General features: G+C 40.7%; 1 protein-coding gene across 7 annotated transcripts in view; it reads left to right on the forward strand.

Moving 5' to 3' along the window:
- The window catches only part of EFR3A (EFR3 homolog A), a 102,098-nt gene that overhangs the window by 20,811 nt on the left and 56,807 nt on the right, over positions 1 to 24,480 (forward strand). For 6 of the 7 annotated variants that reach the window (XM_045049793.1, XM_045049792.1, XM_045049794.1 and 3 more), the window contains 4 exons: positions 13,235 to 13,311; positions 17,988 to 18,115; positions 19,826 to 19,976; positions 22,592 to 22,713. In XM_045049793.1, coding sequence (XP_044905728.1) covers positions 13,235 to 13,311; positions 17,988 to 18,115; positions 19,826 to 19,976; positions 22,592 to 22,713 — 478 coding nt within the window. Of the gene's footprint in view, positions 1 to 13,234; positions 13,381 to 17,987; positions 18,116 to 19,825; positions 19,977 to 22,591; positions 22,714 to 24,480 lie in introns of those variants that run through there. The other variant, XM_045049795.1, reaches the window with a different exon arrangement.

Raw genomic sequence — 24,480 nt, forward strand, 5'->3', positions numbered from 1 at the left:
CCAAGATCTAAAGTTTCAAGGAGAGAGTGTATTAATATGTGCATTTGTACAGCTGCTGCTAGTTTATTTTACTGGTTTTTTTCTCCTAGGCTCTACAGCTGAATCAGGAAGGTTAGTGATTTCGCTGCTCTAGGACAGCCTTTGTTTTCCTCAGCCTTTCTGGAATACCCTGTTACCTCTGTTTATTTTCTTCCTGTTCAAAGGCTGGCTCATAGTTCAGCTCTTTCGCAGTGAATAGCTTTTTCCTAATCGTTTCAGCTCACAAAAATCTTTTCTTCTTCTGATCTCCATGGAATTGCCTATTCTACTTATTTTTACGTTCATGCTTGGCTGAGCTCACTGTTCTCATCCTCTAAGAAGCAATCTGAGGCTTTTCTAGTTGGAATTTAATTTCTTATTTCGCTTATATTTTGTTAATACTGTTTATGTGTAGGTCTTTCTTCTACCCTTTCAAATGTATGAGTTCTTGTTAAGTAGTATTTTCCATTGCTGGTCTTTTCTGTACCTTCTGCAGTACCTTTTACAGTACCTTTCAAGTAATTGGTAGTCATTAATGTTTGTTTGCATTTGGGCAAGAAAGTCATGTGCATTCAGTAAAGAATCGTTACATTACTTAGACTGACCTTTAGTTCGACAGCAGCTGGTATATTATCCTGTGTGGAAGCTCTTAGGGAATTATCAGTAATTTTGCCTACTTCTATCCTGAGTTCTGTTCTTTGTGGGCGTCCCATGATGTCATCATTTTTACATGATGTCCTTTCAGTGTTTGAGTAATACCTGATGTTTTAACATTTACTGTTTGATATTGTGCGCTAAGCATTTTTTTTAACTAAAAGGTTTTTGTTAAGATTTATGAATTGCATTTAGTAGCTTCAAATATGCAGTGCCACAGTCCGTCCACAGTTGGTCAAACCAGTTGATTTTTGTAGTTTATTTTTTGCAGAATCTGTGAAGTAGGGCAAAACTCTCTTCAGTTAACAGTAAAATACCTTACTGGCTGTTGCAGGAAGGTAATGCATTGTGCCCATTTCTGACTAAAATGTGATGACAAGCCTCCAGAGAATTCTATAGAAACGCTTATGAAGAAATTTTGATTTGACTTCAAAGTTCATTAAATAGAAAACACAAAAACAAAAATGATACAAATATACTTTTACAAATATCCCAATGGAAAAATTCTCAAGAACAAGTCATTTTGTTTTGTGTGGCAGAAGAAATTTTAAAACAGACAAAACCTCCAGATCTTCTCTCCTCTGCAGACTTTGCTAATAAGGCACAGAACAGAGATCAGCAGTGTATACCGTGAACATTACCAGGGTCATGTTGCTAGGCAGCATGGCTTCAAAATTATGCATGCTTTGAAAATCAAGAAATGGGGACGCCTGGGTGGCGCAGTCGGTTAAGCGTCCGACTTCAGCTCAGGTCACGATCTTGCGGTCCGTGAGTTCAAGCCCCGCGTCGGGCTCTGGGCTGATGGCTCGGAGCCTGGAGCCTGTTTCCGATTCTGTGTCTCCCTCTCTCTCTACCCCTCCCCCATTCATGCTCTGTCTCTCTCTGTCTCAAAAATAAATAAACGTTAAAAAAAAAATTAAAAAAAAAAAAGAAAATCAAGAAATGTACAGAATGGAACATTAGCTCAATATTAGTTCTTTTTCGTAGCACCTGGGCGGCTCAGTCGGTTAAGCGTCCAACTCCTGATTTCGGCTCAGGTCGTGATCTCATGATGCTGAGATGTCCTGAGATTGAACCCCGTGTTGTGCCCTGTGGTGGGCATGGAGGCTGCTTAAGATTCTCTCCCTCCCTCTCCCTGTACTGCCCCCCGCCACGCTTATTCATGCACCTGTGCTCTCTCAAACAAAAATATTAGCTCTTGTTTATTTTAAGGTTTTATGTTTAAGTAACCTGTACACTCACCGTGGGGCCGATCTCTACACCCTACATGGGGCTTGAGTTCACGACCTGGAGATGAAGAGTCACATGCTCCACCGACTGAGCCAGCCAGGCACCCCCAGTTCTGATGGCTGTTTCAGAGGCTTAGTTTGTTGATCACAGATTACAGTGTTTTAGTCACAGAGTCTCAGAATGTATTATGTTGATTTTATTTATTAAAAAAAATTTTTTAATGTTTAATTTAGAGAGAGAGAGACAGAGCACGAGTGGAGGAAGGGCAGAGAGAGAGGGAGACACAGAATCTAAAGCAGGCCCCAGGCTGTCAGCATACAGCCCGACGCGGGGCTCAAACTTAACAAACGTTGAGATCATGACCTGAGCTGAAACCAAGAGTCAGACGCTTAACTGACTGAGCCACCCAGGCACACCTATTATATTGATTTTAAAAGGTTATTATTTATCCCTTCTGTGATTTCAAGTTTACTTCCTTATAAGCCTGTTGATATATACATATACACATATATACATATATGTATGTACATGTATAACATGTATATATATATATATCATTAAGATCAACAGACTGCGATACAGTTTTTTTGAATGTTATGGTACCACATTTTAAAGACAGTCACATTGACAGCGATGAAATTTAAGAAAGGAAAAATGTGTTTGTACCTTATTTTTTTGTATGATCATGGAATCAAAACCTTAAAGCTTTATTGTGCCAGAGTTATGCAAAATGAAGTATCATGCCATACACATGATGCCACATACTAAAAATTACATTTAAACTTTACTATTCTTACCTTAGACAGTTACTTGGGGCCTGTAAGGCTTTAGACACAGAAGCAAATATGGGCATCAAAATCCGTATGATGTTACTTGGTCATAAGGTGGATCTTACATATGCTCATATACAAAATAAAATGGCTTTTGGTGAGACATAGTCTTAGGAGCCAGAATAGGTTTATTAAGAACTCACAGGGGTGCCTGGGTGGCTCAGTTGGTTACGTGTCTGACTCCTGGTTTCAGCTCAGGTCAAGATCTCATGCTTTGTGAGATTGAACCCCACTTGAGGCTCTGCGCTCACAGCAGGAGCCTGCTTGAGAGTCTCTCTCTCCCTCTCTCTCTCTGTCTCTCCCTGCTCCTGCAAGCATGCTCTCTCAAAATAAATAAAAACTTAAAAACGAAAAGAACTCACAAATCTTCAGTTAAATTATTCTGTATGTGTTAGTGGTTGTTATTTATTGATTTGTACTTTTTGATCTCTATTGGAAATTGAATTTTCACGTGTTCGTTATTTCAATAAAAAAAAAAAGTGAGCACTGTTAGGTAGATGAGTAAGATATAACCCCCAGTCTTCGGAAACCAGACTACTGCCAATACATGGAAGTAAGTGCGGGAACAGATACGGATGTGAAATTACAAAGCTGTGAAAGCCTTGTCAGTTCCCAGCCTTTTAGAACTTCCTGTTCATCATCATTTCCTGAACATTCTGACAGTAGTTCTGTAACCACAGTCTTAAAATTGTCTTTGATGATGAAAAACAGTGTGACAACTAGAGTCTTTTGAATTTTACCTTTCTAGATTAAGAACTTGAATACACGCTTCTTGCATTTCTGGCACCTTGCAAGCAGAAGATACTTCATAAACCTAATTTGGTTGGTTGGCCAGTCATTTGAAATAGTTAAAATATTCTTTGAATGTCTGTCCTGGAAGAACTCCTCAAATGTGGCCCTTCTGTTAAACTGTATCTCTTGTTACAATAGGATGAGTGCCTAATTCTTGACCTTATTAGAAGAACGGCCTGCTTTTATCATATGTTCAACACCAAGTGCTAAATGAAGGGTAGGGATTCTGCAGACATGGTAAAATTTCCTTCTGATCATTATTTTAGTAGAACTTCTGTTTTGCAGTTGTCTCATTCTAGTCAATTTTTCTTTTTATTTTTTAAAATTTTTTAATGTTTATTTTTGAGAGACAGAGACAGAGAGCAAGTGCACCAGTGGGGGAGAGGCAGAGAGAGGGAGACACAGACTCTGAAGCAGGCTTCAGGTTCCGAGCTGTCAGCACAGAGCCTGACGCGGGCCTCGAACTCGGGAGCCGTGAGATCATGACCTGAGCCAAAGTGGGACGCTTAACCGACTGAGCCACCCAGGCGCCCCTCTAGTCAATTATTTTATCCTTCATTATTTACTCGAAATGTCAGAACATAATCCATTTCTACATTTTAGGTAAAAGATTTGTATGTTACTGAAAATGAATTGCAACTGTTGAAGTATTAACTAGATCTTTATGAGAGATATTTTATATTATCTTTTTTTTTTTTTAATTTTTTTTTTCAACGTTTATTTATTTTTGGGACAGAGAGAGAGCATGAACGGGGGAGGGGCAGAGGGAGAGGGAGACACAGAATCGGAAACAGGCTCCAGGCTCTGAGCCATCAGCCCAGAGCCTGATGCGGGGCTCGAACTCACGAACCGTGAGATCGTGACCTGAGCTGAAGTCGGACGCTCAACCGACTGAGCCACCCAGGCGCCCCGAGAATCTTTTTTTTAATTAATTTTTTTTTTTTAATTAATTTTGAGAGAGAGTGAGTGCTCCTGAGCAGGAGCAGGGGAGAGGGAGGGAATCCCAAGCAGGCTCTGCATTGTCAGCACAGAGGCCAATGCAGGGCTCAATCTCACCAACCATGAGATTATGACCTGAGCCAAAGTCAAGAGTCAGAGGGTTAAGCAACCGACTGAGTCACCCAGGCACCCCGAGAGAGGGAGAGAGGGAGAGAGGGAAGGAGAGGGAGAGAAAATCTTCAGCAGGCTTCACGCTCAGTGTGGAGACTGATGGTGGGGCTCTGTCCCACGACTCTGGGATCATGACCTGAGCCGAAATCAAGTGTCAGTCACTCAATCTACTGAGCCACCCCAGGTGCCCTAATATTTTATATATCAAATAAGGGAATCCCATACCATTTCAGTTTTCAATTCTGCCTCATCTCATTACTTACCTCTGGATGTTGGGACACAGGAGTGCTGTGCTCCCCTTCCAAGACTGCCACCTGCGCACGTTTGAGGAAGGCCTGTGGCGTGCAGGGTCCAGGGATGTGGTCTTAGAAGTAGGGATGGACCACATGCTACGTCCTGACTGTGGTGGAGACAGGTGTGAGTGCTTTTCTTACCTGGCGGCAGCTCTGGTTTCGGTGTCATCCGTTGGATCCTTGTTGTCGTGGAAGCCAACGTCCGGTGAAATGAAGAGACAATTACGTTTTCTGATTTTAATGTTTGTGGTGATTTTTTTTCTGTGTGTTAATTCCAGGAGGTTTTCAAATGGAATCTTGGAGGACTGCATTTTCTAAAAGCCAGGATTATTCTATATTTTATTGCTTCTGTTTTGGGTAACTGCTGAGGAATACGTTTCGAATGAAGTATGATAGTGTACTGTACAGTTAAATGTAAGTGTAAGTCCATAAATTGACTAAGTAGGAGAATGTTTAATACATATTTTTTCTTTAGAACTTGTGATACTGGGGGGAAACATGTTAAGTGTAGACTGGTCATTTGACTCAGAGAAAAGCTGTTTTTTCCTGTGGACAGTGGGTGTCTCCATGTAGTTTTGAAAGTATGTCCGAGATGTGTCTGTGTGACGCTTGTTGTAGACCAAGTATTGCAATGTAATGGAGAGAGAGAGTGTCTAATTGGGCCATTAGTCCCAGTATTGCCTTTGTTGTCCTCTTTTCCACGAGGGTTCTGTGCCTGGGGATAAAGGACAGGTAGTGAAATGGAGAATGAGAGGAGAGAAGGTATAGAATTACAAGTGGAAAGAGTTGTGTAATAAAATATTCCTCTAATGGATTAAAATCCTCTTACAAGGAACACTTTCCTGACGATAAGACTATTTTGTTCCCGTTTCTTTGACCCCGTGTCTAATTAGTCACCAAACCCTTCTGATGCTTCCTTTGTGCCGCCTCCCACATTCCTTCCTTTCTAAAAGCTGTGGGCCATTAGAAGATGCATTTTGGTTTTCCCATGTGTCATGCTCCGTAGTGAACTCTTGCATTGTTCCATTGGACTGTAATTGTCCTTCACTGTCCCCAGTTTATCCTTATAATTGGGTGCATTGGTTCTGCCTGGCAGCTCTCGGCTGAAGTCCGTGTCCTGCATAAAGCCTCTTCATGTGAGCTCCTAGTGCTTTCTGAACCTCTGTGGGTGACCCTTACACACTGGAGATCCCTTGTCCTTATCCTTTAATGTTGTCCGAATCTTGCCTTTGTCTTCTTAAATAGATAGTTACATTTTTCTTTTCTTTTCTTTTTTTTTTTTTTTTAATGTTTATTTATTTTTGAGGCAGAGAGAGACAGCATGAATGGGGGAGGGACAGAGAGAGAGGGAGACGTAGAATCCAAAGCAGGCTCCAGGCTCTGAGCTGTCAGCACAGAGCCCGACGCGGGGCTCGAACTCACGGACCGTGAGATCATGACCTGAACCGAAGTCGGAAGCTCAACCGACTGAGCCATTCAGGTGCCCCGGTAGTTACATTTTTCATCCCATGTAGTTCTTCACACAGTGGCTGTGTACACGTTGAAGTACAGGCATAATAACGTCCATGTTGTAGGCTTTATATATAGCATGTACATGTATGTGCATATGTATATTTCTATATCAAGTTTTTGGTACTTGGGACGGGTATGTATGAGTGGGACTGTAATATTGAGTCCTTTTAATTGTATGCAGCAAACATCTTGTTCTGACACTAACTGAATACATAACTTGAGTTTTAATTTTAACCTTGGAGAAAATGTTATGTGATGCTGCTGACCCTTAAAGGATTCTCGATACATAGAGCTACAGTTATTGAAGTGAGAGATTTTTAGAATCTTCTAATAGAAAAACAGTCCGTCCTTTTTCACCTTGATTATGGATGGCCTCCTGTAGGACTAAAAATAATGCATGAAGTGTTTAAAATGATTCAGTTGACATTGGCCTCTGTGTGTTGGAGCCTTTTGTGGTGGACAGTATACTTTCTTGATGATAATTTTGATTCTTTCAGCACATATGTGAGCGGATACTAAATTTGTTTTATCTATCTGTGAACTCTGGGTCCTTATTCATTTAGTGAAGGAATGTTTTAATAAATATCTGCTGGGGCGCCTGGGTGGCTCAGTCGGTTGAGCGTCCGACTTCGGCTCAGGTCATGATCTCACGGTCTGTGAGTTCGAGCCCCGCGTCGGGCTCTGTGCTGACAGCTCGGAGCCTGGAGCCTGCTTCGGATTCTGTGTCCCCCTCTCTCTCTGACCCTCCCCTGTTCATGCTCTGTCTCTCCCTGTCTCAAAAATAAATAAAAACATTAAAAAAATTAAAAAAAAATAAAATAAAATAAATAACTGCTATATGCCAGACATGCACAACAATGAGTAAGATGTATGGACTTTCTGTTGAAGGGACTCTTGTTCTGGTGGTAAAGGCCGACATGTAGATAAATATGTAAATTACTGCAGTTGTAGAAATATACATTGAAGGCATAAAGAATCAAAATCCTGTAATCATAGCTGTTCCCATTTAAAAGTATGAAATTCAGTAAGCCTTAAATATGGCATTGAATTCCCAGTGTATTACTTGTAAGAATTGAGATAATGTAATTGCTGTGTAGAAGATGCAGATACTATTATATTCTGCTTCTGTAGATCATAAAAGAAACCTAATTTAAAGTCATACAGTTGGTTCTCATAATAGGGTCTAAGCATTCTTCAACTCCAGTGTCAGTGTTAGTAGTAACTTACTTTTGTTTTAGAGGATAGATTTATCTCAGGTACCCAGTGCTGTGTTGGTGTTTAATAATAGAGACATTAATGGTTTAATAATGGAGAGATTAATATTTCTAGTTAGATTTAACTTATCATTGGATAATATAGTTTATTGAAATAAGTAGCTTATTTTAAAAGGAGTCTTGGGGCACCTGGGTAGCTCAGTCAGTGGAGCGTCAGACTCTTGATTTCGGCTCAGGTCATGATCCCAAGGTCGTGGAATTGAGCCCTGCATTGGGCTCTGTGCTGAGCGTGGAGCCTGCTTGAGATTCTGTCTCTCCCTCTGCCCCTGTCCCCTGATCATACTTGTTTTCTCTCTTAAAAAAAGAAAAGGAGTCTTTATTAGTTATTCAGAACTCCTTCCCACCCCCACCCCCCTAAACTCACACCCACATAGCAAGCAAATGTTGTCACAAAGTACTCACTGGTGGGCCAGCCACTTGGAATACTGTCCCATTAAGCAGAATTCTCCCAGCACCTTTGTGTGCTCGTGTGCCTGATTCGACCTATTTTTAGTTCAGCTGTGAGGTTTTCTGTTCACCTAGCTACTCCGGTCCTTCCCTGAATGCCTCTGTGGGTAAGGATGGGTTGGAAATTAATTCTAACACCTCACCATCAAATTCTAACACAGAAGAAGGAGGCTGCCAGAGGTCAATGCACCTCACTCCTGCCTGAGATGAGGGCCAGGGGACATCGGTGAATCCGCATGAGAATGATGTTAGTAGGGAGTTAAGGAGGAGAAATTATCTTGGGGTGCCTTTAAAGAAGAAATGGCTAATGTAGGAGTATGCAGAATTTGCTAAAAAATATATTACATGTTTTTACGTAGCTTCTGTGTTGCAGGCACTGCTTATGTATATTATTATAGTACCCCTAACCCTGAGAGCTAGTACTCAGCCCATTAATCACGGAGCCCCATGAGCCTGCCTGTATACTCATGCAGCTTGGCACTTCTTTGGGGTCAGTTTTTCTGTTTCCAGCTGCACCCGTGTTCCATTTTCCCATAATTCTCTCACTTGAGACGTGCTGTTTGTACTAGCGTATCATAAGTAAAGTTCTGAATTCCTTCTGCTCCGGGAGAATAGTGGACTCCCTTCTCCTTTTGTACTGGAATTAAATATAAAGGGAGAATCCTGTTGACTGCTCAGATTTGCCAACTGCTTGAGGCATTCTGTGATACGCTTAGTCCTTTGGAAAGAGAACGTTGGGAAGGGGTTAAAAACAGGGTGGTCTGGGGTTCAGACGAGTTTATTGGAAGGGATTAGAAGCGAGGATGGAGAGAGACTGAAGGAACGCTTTAAGGGAAAAAAGCGTGTAAGTAGCTTTATTTTTTTACTTCTTAAACTCTGAAAACCTGCTTTCATTGAACTAGCCACACGTACTTTTGTAGTATCTTGTTTAAACTCTTTGGTCTTGGCAGCAGAATTTGATATGGATATTATCAAGTTCTTGATAGCTTTACACTTGATGTCAGCAGCCGGTAAGATAAGTCACGGTGCATTAGTGCCCTCTGCTAATTAATTGCAAGTGATGTGAACTAGGCACGTCCTGAACAGTGGTGTAAGGATCCAGAAGCACAAAGATCGACTAGAAAGTAGTCTCTTACGACATGAAAGACTACGTTCAGGTACCTGCAGCTGAATTCGAAAAGCCCTACGAATTGACTTCGGCAAGGGAGTCAACCCCGTTTCTGTGGCTGAGTAGGTCAATGATTTCAGTTTACTTTGCTTCTTGTGATGTTTACAAGTACGGTGTTCTCTTCCTTAAAGTAGTTCATGTTACTTCTTTTGTGATTACTGTTGCCACAGTCATTTTGACATTATATTCTCTTCAACATGTTCTATAGAAATATGAGTACATTGAAAGTTTGAAGCCTGGTTTCATATGTCGTCTCTATAGTCGGTAGCTTTTCATTAATAGTAAGTAGTCAAGAAATTGTTTTTGTATCATTTTGGGTCTTCTGGAGAAACTCACTGTGATCCTTTCTTTCCCTGCATGGCTGCGCATTCCTGGTCTGTTCGTCACACTCATTCCTGCAGTCACGGTCATGGTTTGGTTTAGAAACTGTCTAGTACTTGATTGTAGTGTGGCTGTTACCCTTTGAAGCCATCAGATCTGGGCTGGAATCTCGGCTCCGCTGCATTCCTTACCAGCAGGGTGCTATTGGACAGATGGCCTCCCTGAGCCTGTATCCTCATTTATCCAAGGGAGATGGTAACCACTTCAGCAAGTGGGTGTAGGAGTAAGTGAGGAATGTTGTAAAATACTTTGTATAACGCTGCACACGTCATGTTCAGAAAATGACATTTTACTGCCTCCCGCCCCCCCCCCCGAACTGGTACTGATACTGTTATGAAAGCTTATTGTGAACCATATGCAGAATTTGTTGAGATTTTTTTTAATTAAAAAAAATTTTTTTTAATTTATTTTTGAAAGACCGAGACAGAGCACTAGTGGAGGAGGGGCAGAGAGAGAGAGACAGACAGACAGACAGACAGACAGACAGAATCTGAACAGGCTCCAGGCTCCACGTTGTCAGCACAGAACCCGATGCAGGGCTCGAACCCATGAACCATGAGACTATGACCCGAGCCAAAGTCGGATGCTTAACTGACTGAGCCACCCAGGCGCCCCACCCCAATTTTTTTTAATGTTTATTTTATTTTTCAGAGAGAGAGAGAGAGAGAGAGCGAGCAGGGGAGGGACAGAGCGAGAGGGAGACAGAGAACCTGAAGCAGGCTCCAGGCTCCAAGCTGTCAGCACAAAGCCCGACACAGGGCTTGAACTCACAAACCGAGAGATCGTGAGTTGAGCCAAAGTCAGATGGTTAACCAACTGAGCCACTCAGACGCCCCAAGATTTTTTTAAAGTTTATTTATTTTGAGAGAGAGAGCGAGAGAGGCAGAGAATCCCAAGCAGGGCTTGATCTCACGAACTGGGAGATCATGACCTGAGCCAAAATCCAGAGTTGGACGCTTAATGCACTGAGCCACCCAGGCGCCCGTTTGGTGTGATTTTTGAACGATTGGTTTACAAGCAAAGGTTTTCGTACTGTCTTTAAGATTATCTCTAGGGCCCTCAGGCACCTTCTGCTTACCCATTGTAGTACTTCTCTTATTGCATTACTAATAATATCTACCTTTTATTGAATGCTTGGTATATATTAAAACTTTCATTTTTTAATTTTACCAGTAAGTATGAAGAAGGCATTTATTACACCATTAAACTGATGAAGAAACATAGGCATAGTAAGAAAAAGTAACATGCCCACCCAGCTAGACAGGAAGAGACCCTGAGGTCACCTCGGGCCTGTCTGACTGCAAAGCCCATTCCCTTTAACACCATCTGCCCTGTTTAGCATTTTCCTTTTTACTCCCGTTTCTTGCAGTGGACCTGAGCTTCCTGAAAGTAGGAACTGGATTTTGTGTGTATTCCAAGTTCACATTTTTTCTAAAGCCTCTAAAAGCAATGTGTACTATCCAAAAGTGTCAGTGTAAGTGAAACCTAATGGTATTGAGAGTCTTTTCTTATCGAAAGTAACAACATACCATCTTGACGGGGACCTTGAAGTAGTAAGACTTGCTTTTCAGTCCGCTGCCGGTCTCCTTGCCACCGCAGCAGCTGGAGTGTGCTATTTTTGGCCTCGCGTAAGTGTTAGCAGAGCGCTCATCTTGATCTTCTTACCAGGTCACAGGCGTTTTTCATCATTGCATTCCCCAGCTCGGTGCTCTGTATAATAAGCACTCGATACGTATTTGATTTTAATTCTTCAGTGTGTTAATATTTATCTGAAATATTTTTATATTGTCGCGGGCAGAAGTAGAACTTCTGCTTGCTTGGCTCTTACCTCCCTCGCCTCCCCACTTCTTTTCCTCTAATAATAGGACCAGTGTTTTTTGCTTTAGGATTCTAAAAAGAGTTCAGGTGTTTTGGTGTTAGTTAATTGAAAAATTCGGACTCTTTAGAATTTTTTTTCTTCTGTTGAAGTAGAAAACATTCTGAACAATAGCATTTTTACATTATCAGCACATAGTGCCAAGTATATATTGGTGAAATTAATAAACTATTTTTTAAGTAAGTTTATAAACTCAAGAGCAGGGATCTTTTCTCTTTTATACTTTCTTGTATGTGTGGCATCTGGTATGGTCTTAGGCAGATAGTAGGTACAAATGAAATACTTGGGTGTTGACTGATTTGACCACGGGTATCTGTGGTGTTGTGGGAAGAACGTGGGGTTACGGAGTTAGACATGGGATGCTCACTTAGCCACTGCTGTTGAGTAAGTTACTTGGTCAGTTCTGCTGTACATCCCACTCCTGTAAAGTAATGGTAATAATGCCTCACTAATTTGCTGGAAGTGTTACATAATGTATGCACAGTACTCTGTGATCACTAAAGATGCTGTGCAGAGCTTAAGTCGGTCTTGTTTTTATCAGTGCTTTATTGACTCTGCTCTGCTGCAAGTCAGTACTCAGTCTTACTTGTTTTGGCCAGTGCTGGGTACTCCGTTGACATTTAGTATATGACTGCATGCATGAATGGTACATACTTCATGAGCAAAGTGAGATCTGGAGAAGTTGTCTCTTGCATAATCTTACTCTATGAGATAGTCGTAAAAGTCTGCTTAGATCTAGTTCTTTTAACTTCTAGCTCAAGCAGTCTTTCATACTATATTTTGGTTTGTAAATACATACAAATGTACACATAAACAGAGACACACATACCCTAGTTTCATAAATCATGGGAATAATTTTATAGTGCCTCCAGACCAACATTCCTGTTCTAGCTTTCAGGACAAGAAAACTTATCCCTCCCAGTTACATGGTTCTTTCCAGATAGCTAATGTGCTTTACCCAAGGCCGTGTAGGCACTTAAGTGTAAGACTTGGAATGTACCCAGATATTCTGGATCCTGATCCATTGCTCTTTCCAAGATACCAACACCTGAAACTATAATAGAGCAGGCTTGGAGCATTTTTGAAATTCCTGGACTTCCCTTTGAGGTTTTTTTCCCTCACTAATGTAGTTCCTCATATGATGCCTTGTGTAGATAACACATACTGAGTGTTTTTGCCAGCCACTAGGAGCAGACCGTCTTTCAAGACCCCTGTGACAGGTGCTGTAGGTGGATTGGGCCAGGCAGTGGGAGAGTGGGGTGTGCAATGCAGAGAGTAGTGGGAGATGAGATTAGAAAGGGGTAATGGGGGTATGGATTATATGTTTGCTTAAAGGGTGAATTTGGTAAGTTTTGTGTATGTGTGTGTACAAGCGCACACTTGCCCCCAAATGATTTGAAATGGAACTTTGGAATGATTCATTAATATATTCATTTTGATGTGGTGTCTTTGGGGAGGGGAGAGGAGATTTAACTTTTTATTTCTTAATCGGTAATTGAATTCACATGCCTTTTTTTTTTTATTATTCTTAGTGCCAGTTTGAAGGTTTTATTTTAAATAACTCATTAATATTCAGAAGGCTGAATTTCTAGGTCCGTTTACAATATGAATAATCTCGGTACTTTGTGTTTTTACTCTGTTTTGAACAGGAGTGTGTTGCTGCTGTTCTGCTTTGCGTCCTCGCTACAAACGCCTGGTGGACAACATATTCCCTGAGGATCCAAAAGTAATTTGATCTACATCTACTGATCCTTCTCTTTGCTGACCCATCCTTCCCCCTGCTGACCTCCCTAAGGTTTCCCTAATTTCATTTCTCTACTTTTACTCCTAAATCTCATCCTGTACACTGCTATTTTTATATTTCTCTTTTTCTACTTCAAAATGACCCATGCTTGCTTGTCTAATTTTCACTGATCCTTTTCGTAGATCAGTCTAAATTTGGCATGATGGACAGATGGCGTCCTCTTGTCTAGATAGTTCCTATATTTAAGTAACACTTGACAGAAATTTATGAGCTGGTGCCGGATTATTTGTACGAAATGCTAAGAATACAGCTGTGAACACAGACCAGGTTTTCTGCTCTCGCCAAGCTCACAGACAAGGAAATTGGCAATTACAGTGCTGTGTGAAAGAATGTTATGATGAAGCACGCCGTGCTCCTGGAGCAGGTCGGAATGATACCTAACGTGGGCTTGGAGAACAGAGGCCTTCAGGAAATAAAATCTGCACTAAGATCCAAAGAATAAATGGGTTGGCCATTCAGTTTTCAGAAGAGAATTGAGAAGTAAAGGAAGCATGTTCCAGGCAGAGTTTGTTCTCTTTTTACTTAAATGCTTTAAAATTTTTTATAACCGTTAAACTTTATTATGGAAGATTGCAGTTTTCAAAGCAACTATATTTGAATGATTTTGTTTGACACCGTCCTGAATTTTCTAAGTTTCCTTTAGTCCAGGGTTAAATGGATATGAACAGAAAAATGTTACATGGGTTTGATTTCCCAAATTTGCTTTAAAATGTAGTCAGAGTGCCTGGCTGGCTCAGTTGGGAGAGCGTGTGACTCCTGATCTTGGGGTTCTAGGTCGAGTCCCATGTTAGGTACAGAGATCGCTTAAAAAATTAAAAAAAAAAATCTTTAAAAAAATTAAAACGTAGCTAATTACAGAAACCTTTGGTGATCTTAACAGTAATTTATATATTCCATGGTATATGAGATATCTCATTTTAATGAAATCCGATTTAAACATTCAGCCATTTAGAAGAGGTTAATCAATTACATACTATTGACTGCCAGATACCCTGGATAATTTGTGACAGGTAAAAGCCCTAAGATATGATACGGTACCTGCCTTACATAGCTTTCCATCCATTGACTGACATAAAGCAAAAGCGTACTAAATATTAAATCAAAGTGCATAAATTAGTAAGCAAAATGTCAAGTAGAACAGGTGGTAAAGTTTTTGCCTTCAAAGCAGAGGTTTTGCTGTGGGTGGCAGTCTCTGGGAAGCATTCTCGGAGGAAATGAGATTGCTGAGCTTTGAAGGATGTATGCCATCTGGAGAAGTGAGATTAGTCTCTTTGTTGCAAGTGAGGGGCCTGGAGAGAAAAGACAGAGGAGTGCAGGAGAAAGCAAGGGGTACGTTTGAGGTGAAGACCCTTGAAGTGAAGGTTTAAATAGCCTCATTGCAGAGGGTAATGGGTGGTAATCGTGCTGACCATGATTTCTGATCTGAAATTCCAGACACGTCATTTAAGAGACCGAATATTCAAGTCATTTCCTTGAGGAGTCTGGGACATACGGTTACTAAAGATAAGGTGGAGGCCAGATTATAGAGGAATGTGAATGACAGACCCGGCTTCTACTTTGTCTGCTTTAACTCCTCATAGGCAGTGAGGGACTTTTGATCACGGGAGTGCTGATAGGTGGATTAGATTAGTGATGATAGGTAGAGAATGGTTATATAAAGAGTATTTTTGCCAGCTATTGACGGATTGATTGATTGCCAAGTATTAAATAAGATTTGTTTAAATGGAGACTTAAAAAAATTTACATGAACCTTGCATACATGTGGCAATCATAACCCAGTTGACCTTATTTGTTATTATTAATTTATGCAACAACAAAAAAAGATCTCGTGTGTCTAAAACAGATCAGGCAGTAGGTGCCCAGAGTGCAGGGGTCTACAGGTTACAGTCCCTGCCTTCAGAGAGCAATCTAGTGAGGGGGACAAATAACCAAACTGTTTCTTATCATTATTGGCCATGTGATCTTGGGCAAGTACCTCAGTTTCTCATCCTGAAATGGAAATTATAAATAGTACCGATTTTATAAGGATCTCATGGATATTAAATGAGTTAATAGAATTCTTGGCTCACCCTTTCTTCCCTAGTGCCCATGACAGTGCCTGGCACGTGGTTAGTGCTTGATTAGTATCTGCTTCACGAGTGAAAAACAGCGTGACGGAACACAGCGATGAGTGCGCTGAGCTGAAGGAACGTGCAGGAGGGGCCTCTCAGCCAGGCTTGGGAGGGGGGGTGGGAGGGCGCCCCGAAGGCTTTTGGGAGGACTATGAGACCTGCGGGATGAGTAGGAGTGAGTCATCCCGGTGAGTCAGAGAAGCATCCTTAGGCAGAGGTGAGTTGAGTGACAGGAGTCCACAGACCAGTCAGACTGCTTTTTATAATGCTAAAAGGCGGGGAGCAGTGGTAGCCTGGAGAGGGAGGAGGACTGCAGAGGAGGACATGACGAATCTTCTGCAAATGATAGAAATGTTTTGGGTCTTTTTTTTTTTTTTTTTACTGGTGGTTTCATAGATCTACGACTCTCATAGTTCAGATTATATACTTGGGTGTAGTTTATTTTTTATCTTATTTTAAAAAATGTTAATGTTTATTTATTTTGAGAGAGAGAATGAAAGAGCAAGAGAGAGAGAGAGTGCGCCAGGGAGGGACAGAGAGAGGAAGAGAGAATCCCAGGCAGAGCTTGATGGGGGGCTTGATCCCACGAACGTGAGACCATGACCTGAGCCAAAACCAGGAGTCGGCCACTTAACTGACTGAGCTACCCACGTGCCCCTTGGGTGTAGAGTATTGTGTATAAATTATTCCTCAATAAAATCAGTGAGGGATTAAAAAAAAATGGATGAGAGTCAGTCATATTTAGCTGATGATGTGGAGAAACCAATACAGAAGGAGAGCTCAAAAAACCAGGAGGGGCCACCTAGGTGGCTTAGTCTGTTGAGCATCTGACTTCGGCTCAGGTCATGATCTCATGGTTGGTGAGTTCAAGCCCGTCGGCTTTGTGCTGATAGCACGGAGCCTGTTTGGGATTCTCGGTCTCCCTTTCTTTCTGCCCCTCCCCCGCTAGTGATCTCTCTCTCTCTCTCTCTCTCTCTCTCTCTCTCTCTCTCTCTCTCTCAAATAACCATTAAAAAATTTTTTTAAAACCACCACCACAACAAAAACCCAGGAAAGAGAGAGGCTAACCGATGGAGTCAAATCCTGGGCCGTATGAGGCAGACAGAAAGAGCATAAGCAAACGTTTCTCTAAGATGAGTCCTTTGGAAATAGGGGTCTTTTGGTTTGCATGGGGTAGGGTTTCTTAATTCAGGTTCTATTGACCTTCTGATCTAGTTAGTTCTTTGCTGTTGGGCTATCCTGTGCATTGTGGGATGTTTGTTAGCATCCCTGGCCTCTACCCGAAATGCTGGTACACCCCCTGCCCAGCTGTGACGACCCAAAATGTCTCCGGACATTGCCCCACGGGGTGCAGTCTCCCTGGTTGAGAACCACTGGTCTGGAGGGCACTGAGAAAATGGGGGTGGAGGGTTGCCAGTAAATTCTACTCCAATGGCTTCCATCTTCTGAGAAGGAGGAGAGGAGCTCATTTGATGTCAGAGAGGGAAGAGAGGTGGCCGTAGGAGCAAGTTTGAGGACAACCAAGTAGGTAAAAATAGGAGGGATTGACTCCATTGGTGATGGAGCAGTAGTAAGGCAAAAAGCCAGAGAATATGGAGGGGCCAGTAGAAAGCGCAGATTTATAAAATTTTCAGTGGTAGATTCACCATTTAACATAATTCTTTTTTTTTTTTAAGTGACCTCTACACCCCATGTGGGGCATGAACTCAGTACTCTGGGATCAAGAGTTGCGTGCTCTTCTGACTGAGCCAGCCAGGCGCCCCTAGCATGATTTTTCTGTCTTCCTTTCCACCTCCTCTGACAATCCTAAGGAACCCTTAGTTTCTTGGGCTATATATGACCAAGAAGTTTAGGCTGAGAATTGATTTGTTGTCTAAGGGTGGGGAGAACCATCGGACCTGTGGCCTGGGTCTCCCTGTAGAGGGCAGAGACAAACGAAAGTTTGCTGATCCCACACCAGGGGACTCTTGTTTTTTTTAGTATGTTGGATGAGCAGAGACACACGCAGTCCTTAATATATTCTCATTTATTAATTAAGGCTTTGTAATGGTATCAGCAACTTTGAATCATTTTAACAACATGTTCACTGTCGTCTACGTAAAGGAGTAAAATCGACTTAACGTAACTGTAAAATTTTAAAATCGAAATAAATTTGTTTGAAATCTTTCCACATTTTAAAATACATCTCATTCCCTGCATATTGCAGTTAGTTGAGCAGTCTCTATTTAGGAAGGTGTTACAGTAATTCATCACTTATGAAGGTATATTTAAGTGTTCTGCCTAAATGGGACATTTGTTTAACTTTCTGAAAATTCTGTATCCAGAATGCCATAAAAGGAGATTATCGCCAGAAAGTTTCAGCCTAAAGGATGGATTTAATCACAAATCCAGAAGGGGGCATGTGAAGCAAGCAATGCTTGGAAATAAAAAAAGTATCTCTGAAGATGTGGCCAGCCTACTTACCTCGTTCTTCTTCTTAACTTTTAGGATGGCCTCGTTAAAGCAGACATGGAGAAATTGACATTTTATGCAGTATCTGCTCCAGAGAAGTTGGATCGAATTGGTTCTTACTTAGCAGAAAGGTTGAGCAGGGATGTTGTCAGACATCGTTCTGGGTAGGAAAACTAATCGATGCTAATACTGTATCTCTGAAAACGCTTCCTAGGCTCAATCATGCTATGAATTGTTTTGTCATCTAGTCGCACAGAGATGCTCTGTGGAGGATAAAACTTTGTAATATTTTACAGGGAAATATGTCATACCATATAGATGCTTGCAGCTTTTATTACTTTCCTGATGGTCATGGGTTTTTTTGTTGTTTTTTTTTTATTTTTATTTTTTTTTATGTCTATTTATTTTTGAGAGAGACACTGTGAGTGGGGGAGAGAGAGAGAGAGGGAGACACAGAATCAGAAGCAGGCTCCAGGCTGCAAGCTGTCAGCACAGAGCCCCATGCGGGGCTCGAACTCACAGACCATGAGATCATAACCTGAGCCGAAGTCGGCTGCTTAACCCACTGAGCCACCCAGGCGCCCCCTGATGGTCATGTTTTAAGAATAGACTCATGTCGGGGCGCCTGGGTGGCGCAGTCGGTTAAGCGTCCGACTTCAGCCAGGTCACGATCTCGCGGTCCGTGAGTTCGAGCCCCGCGTCAGCCTCTGGGCTGATGGCTCAGAGCCTGGAGCCTGTTTCCGATTCTGTGTCTCGCTCTCTCTCTGCCCCTCCCCTGTTCATGCTCTGTCTCTCTCTGTCCCAAAAATAAATAAACGTTGAAAAAAAAAATTTAAAAAGAATAGACTCATGTAAGTTAATGGAGTGGCCTTTAGCTTAAACATCCATTAGTTTTTGATATTTTAATATTTCTCTAATGGAAATAGTAGAAATTGACTCTCTTAGTGTATTAATGCGATATTATAATTTAAAAATCAGTCTCTAAATTTGAAACAAACAGAAAGATTCTGTTAACCAACCGATTTTTATCTATCAGTGGAATAATAAAAGAGATAATGAACGAGAACTACATTAGGCTTAGATATTAAAGGTCCAGAGTATGTAAGCATGCTGATTTGAAACTGTGCTGACTGTATCCCTACCTATAAATAAAGGTCTGCCTTCTTAGTCTATTCTCTGTGGATGAACAGTACTAACTTGGATAGTTTGGATTATAAATAGTTTTCCATATTCATTTTATGATCCTAGTTTTCTAGAGAACTCCATTCTTCAAGTGATACTGGTTTGCTCTGCTTCCAAATTATTAACTGCTTAGAACACTATAGTGAGTCTTGATACAAAAAGTTCTATAATTATTGAGGTAAAGGTATCTAAAGTCAATTTTCATTTGTGGTATGAGCTTTAAAATCTGATGAATTATAGGGTCGAATTTATGAGCTGTTTACTGATGATATTCTGTTGTTGCTGGTAATGTTTTTGTACACTTACATTTACAAATACAAGTAGATTATATTGGAAATTTTAGGCACATTGCTTATAGTAACTGTTTTGGGTTAGATACAGAGATAATATGGTTAGAAGTCTGGAAAATGGTAGATGTCCATGTTTACAAAGAAAAATGTACACAAGCTAATGTTGAAGCTCTGGAAGAGTTTGGAGAGGAGGGAAAATGGTACCGTTTTGTATACTTCAGCATGAGGGTTATTGTATAATCTAAGATCGTTAGTACTTGTGAGAAGTAAGTTTTCACTTAGAAACTACTAAATTTGCCTTTCTCTGTCCTGCGCATGTACATTTAATTATTCCAGTAAAGAGCACCTAGGAGAATTTGGAGAGCTAGAAATGCTCTGACATTATTGTTCTCTTCTATTTAGGTATGTTTTAATTGCTATGGAAGCCTTGGACCAACTTCTTATGGCTTGCCATTCTCAAAGCATCAAGCCATTTGTAGAAAGCTTTCTGCATATGGTAGCAAAGCTGCTAGAATCCGGGGAACCAAAGCTGCAAGTGCTTGGAACAAATTCTGTGAGTAAAACTATTCTCTAACTTTCAGATTAATAAGCATCTCGAGAATTGGTCTCTTAGAATGTTTTTGCCTGGTAAAGACACCTGCTCTGGTCAGGGCGGTGGGACAGACAGCACAGATGTGGAGGATTAGAACACTGGTTCAGTGGGCGGAGCATGTGACTCTTCATCTTGACGTGTGTGTTGGAGCCCCAGGTAGGGTATGGAGACTTTTAAAGAATAAAATCTTAAAAAAAAGAAAAGAAATAGCACCGTCTCTATCTTTTTTGTTGCTCCTTGTGAAACCTGCACTACCACCTGATCATAAAGAGCATTGGGAAATATTTTGGCCATAAAATCATTAAAGTTCCTTATACACGACGGCAGCAGGAGCTGCTTATGTCAATGACGCCTTGGTCTGTACTCTAACTTGTGACTTTCAATAAATGGAAAGAGAATAAAGTTTCTCCTTCTAAAAATTTTCCAGAACATTCAACTTTTGAATGGTCATTTAAAAAATTTCTGATTTATTTAAAGTAATACGCTTATCGTAGCAAATGTGGAAAATTAAGAAAATATGAAAGAGTAAACAAGACGTTTGTAATTCCAGTTTCCGAAAGTAATCCTTCGGTCTTTTTCTTTTTTTAAAATATGTATTAGAAAGTGGGGAACATGTTATAGATAGACTGTGGTTTTTTTTCCCCACTTAGATTTTTTTTTTTAACATTTCCTGATATAATTTAAGGTTTATTTTTATGAAAAATATAAACACTCAGTTTAATCTTTTCTGGAACATCACGCAGCCAGTGTGTAGTGTGAGAATCTTGAAAATTGGAGTCCGACCCCTACCCACCAATGCCCGCGTCACCACTTAGTGTGGACAAATGATTTCACTTCTTGAATTTCAGTGTTGCTGTCTGTAAGATGGGGAGAAGGATATCTTCTTATGGGGCTGTTTGAATGATTAAATGGGACTTGTGTGAACCACCTAGCACAGTCCCTGGCACAGAGTAGGTAATGAATGTCTGTTTAATCGCAACAAGGAGTAGTATTTGTGGCCCTTTTCTAGATAATATGAATCATAAAATTAGCATTTAAGACTGGTGACTTAGCTCCGGCAGAATTAATTTAGAAATGCCTTGGTATCATTTCATTTTCTCACATCTGTTCTATTCTTATTTCAGTTTAGTTTTCAGGAAAGTGTTGGTAAATCTGGTTGAATAATTCTTTTGGTGACAGCCTTTCGAGCCATCAGTCTGTATCCTAGCAGGTGTTCATATATATTTAAATTTGTAAGTAAAGTCACAGTGTTGCTTTAGGCGGTCTAATACCCAGAAGTAACATATCACTGAGTGACTGGAAAGTTAATGAGAAAACAAAGTACACAATAAGGAACCTTAGGGCCAGGTCTGTGAACATGTAGGATATTTAAAACTTCCCAAATACATAGATTTTTTTTTTTTCATATCTAGAAAGGAGGTAGAATAAATTTTACCATCTCAGTACTTTTCTTCTCTGTTGAGTGTACATTTCTTTCAGTTTATGTTCCCTTTCCTTGACTCATCTAATTGGTATAAGTATTACTCATGCAGGTGTTATGTCACAACTGTCAAGGAAGACTTGGTGTCCATGATTAAGGAGTAAAATTTTCTGCAGGTTTGGTTAGGCCCCACTGAGGTTATCATTGAAGCACTGTCTGTATCTAGGAAATGTAGAAGAACTTTAGAGGAAGACCTTTCCTTCTCTCAGAGAGTGGGCTCACTCACTCAAACTGGATTAAAAAGTTAAATTTAATACTTATAATGCTATATTCCTGATTTTCTAAAGTTTATTAAAAATTTCCTTTTTTATTTTTTTATTTTTTTTATTTTTGAGAGAGAGAGAACACGAGCAGGGGAGGGACAGAGAGAGGCAAAGAAAGATTCCCAAGCAGGCTCTGTGCTGTGAGTGTAGAGCCTGACGTGAGACTCGAACCCACGAATTGCAAGATCATGACCTGAGCCGAAACCAAGAATTGGACACTTAACTGGCTGAGCCACCGCAGCGCCTCCAAAAGGAACTTTTAATTTTTAATTTAATTTAATTTTTAATTTTCTGTTTCTAATGTTTATTTATTCTGGAGAGAGAAACAGAGCACAAGCTGGGGAGGGACAGAGAGAGAGACACCGAATCTGAAGCAGGCTCCAGGCTCTGAGCTGTCAGCACAGAGCCCGATGCAGGGCTCAAACTCACAAACTGCGAGATCATGACCTAAGCCAGAATAGAGGCGCCTTGGTGGCTCAGTTGGTTAGGCATTTGATTCTCCATTTCGGCTCAGGTTATGATCTCAGGTCATGATGTTGCAATTGGTGAGATTGAGCCCTGGGTCTGGCTCTGTGCTGTCCATACAGAGCCTATTTGGTATTCTGTCTCTCTTCCTCTCTTCCTGCCCTTCTTGCGCTCTCTCTCTTTCAAAATAAATAATAAAGTTAAAAAAATTCCTTTTGTATGTATGTGGCACTTGTGATATCTTGTATATTTCATTTGCTACTTACTTGGATAGTTCTTGTTAACATAACAAATATTGGATGAAAGTAAATGTGTTCCATACTTTCAAAAAGGTGATAAAATGTTTATATTGTTGTTTTGTTTTTTAGTTTGTCAAATTTGCAAATATTGAAGAAGACACACCGTCTTATCACCGACGTTACGACTTTTTTGTATCTCGCTTCAGTGCCATGTGTCATTCCTGTCATAGTGATCCAGAAATACGAACAGAGTATGTATTTACTCTGGGACACAGGGAGCGGTTTATTGATGAGTACTGTGTTTGTATATTTCATAATGATTACCAAAGGAAGTGGGAAAATACTATACATGCTTTTTTCCTAAAATAGGACTTTCTGTGGCTGTTTGAAGGATTGGGTGGAAAGAGTGGTTTCTCAACTTAGAGTAAACTTCGCAGTCTTCCCTATCACCTGGAATGCCCTTTCCCCCCTCCCCTGCCATCCCATCATCATTTCTTGTTCCTTTTGCTCTAATCCAACCAGTGGTGTCTTTGCTGTTCTTGAACACATCGGGCGCAGTTCTCCTTCAGGGCCTTTGGACTAAGTGGTCTCTGCCTCGAATGATACCCTGGCTACCCATGGGCTGTCCACCCTCCTTTGCTCAGCTTCCTGCCCACACGTCACCTCCTCAGGAGAGTCCTCCCCTGCTTACCTTTTACTTACTAAATATCAACCCTCCCATCCCATTCCCAGTTCCTCTTTTATCTTCTTCTCATCTCGGTTTCTGTTCCTCCATAGAGGATGAATTCCAGGAGGACGGAGTCCTTGCTTTGAGGGCTGTTCTATCACTAGCACTTTGCATAGTGCTGAGCACATAAGGGGCTCTCGATAAGTACTTTTTGAATGAATACATAAGTGAATTGAATGAATGAATGTCTGTTACTGAATGTTGTCAGTCTGAAGTTATCATAACAACCGATTTGGGTATTTTTAAACATTTCTTCTAGATACTTCCTAGTAATCTGGAATCAAATACTTCTCTACAAACACAGTCTATAGATTGATATTTATGTGGAAATGAGAAGCTTTAAAGTTAATAATTACAATCAAAATGACCTTGGTAAATACATAAAGTAGTTTGAGCTTTACCATACTACACTGATACAGACTAACCCGCATTCAGACAGTTATTATAGGCAGTTTATAGTCAAGATTTGGCTCGTTTGTAATTTTTACTTTTAAAATAAGGGAATGTGCGAAAATATAAGGAACTAGCCTTTAGTGTGCATGCTATATTGTTTACACAAACCAAAACAAATGTGAGAAGTTATTTTAACTTGGAGAAAGAGAGCTGAGGTGATTTAATAGCTCTTATCAGATACAAACATGCTGTCTGACACACTGTATGTATAATTCTTCCTCAGTTTAGTATTGGCCATTTAGAGTTGCTGCTGTACCTTTATTACGAGTGTAAAGCCTTAGAAAGGTAGAGATAACTGTAATCGTCTTGTTAATTTCCTCTTTCTTCCAACCACGATTAAAATCTTTTTTTTTTCTACCTAAAGGACATTTAAAAAGTGTTTTATAAAATTTGTCCCTGGAGCGCCTGGGTGGCTCAGTTGGTTAAGCGTCCGACTTCGGCTCAGGTCATGATCTCACGGTCCGTGAGTTCGAGCCCCGCATCGGGCTCTGTGCTGACAGCTCGGAGCCTGGAGCCTGTTTCCGATTCTGTGTCTCCCTCTCTCTCTGACCCTCCCCCGTTCATGCTCTGTCTCTCTCTGTCTCAAAAATAAATAAACGTTAAAAATAAATAAATAAATAAAAAAAATTTGTCCCTGTTCTCAGAGACTGACATTAACTTGTTAATGGGGCAAAAAGGTATAGATTGGCTAAAGAAAAGGACACTTTTTTTCAAGATTTTGACCATTTTGTTTTCTTAAAGTAAATTTGCATAATGCAGAATTTTTTTGGTTTGGTATTATAAATATTAGTAACCTCTACACAGACATTTCTCAAATTTTGGTTGAAGTGAATTTTAC

This window comes from Felis catus, chromosome F2, assembly GCF_018350175.1.
Source record: "Felis catus isolate Fca126 chromosome F2, F.catus_Fca126_mat1.0, whole genome shotgun sequence".
Classification (NCBI taxonomy): domain Eukaryota; kingdom Metazoa; phylum Chordata; class Mammalia; order Carnivora; family Felidae; genus Felis; species Felis catus.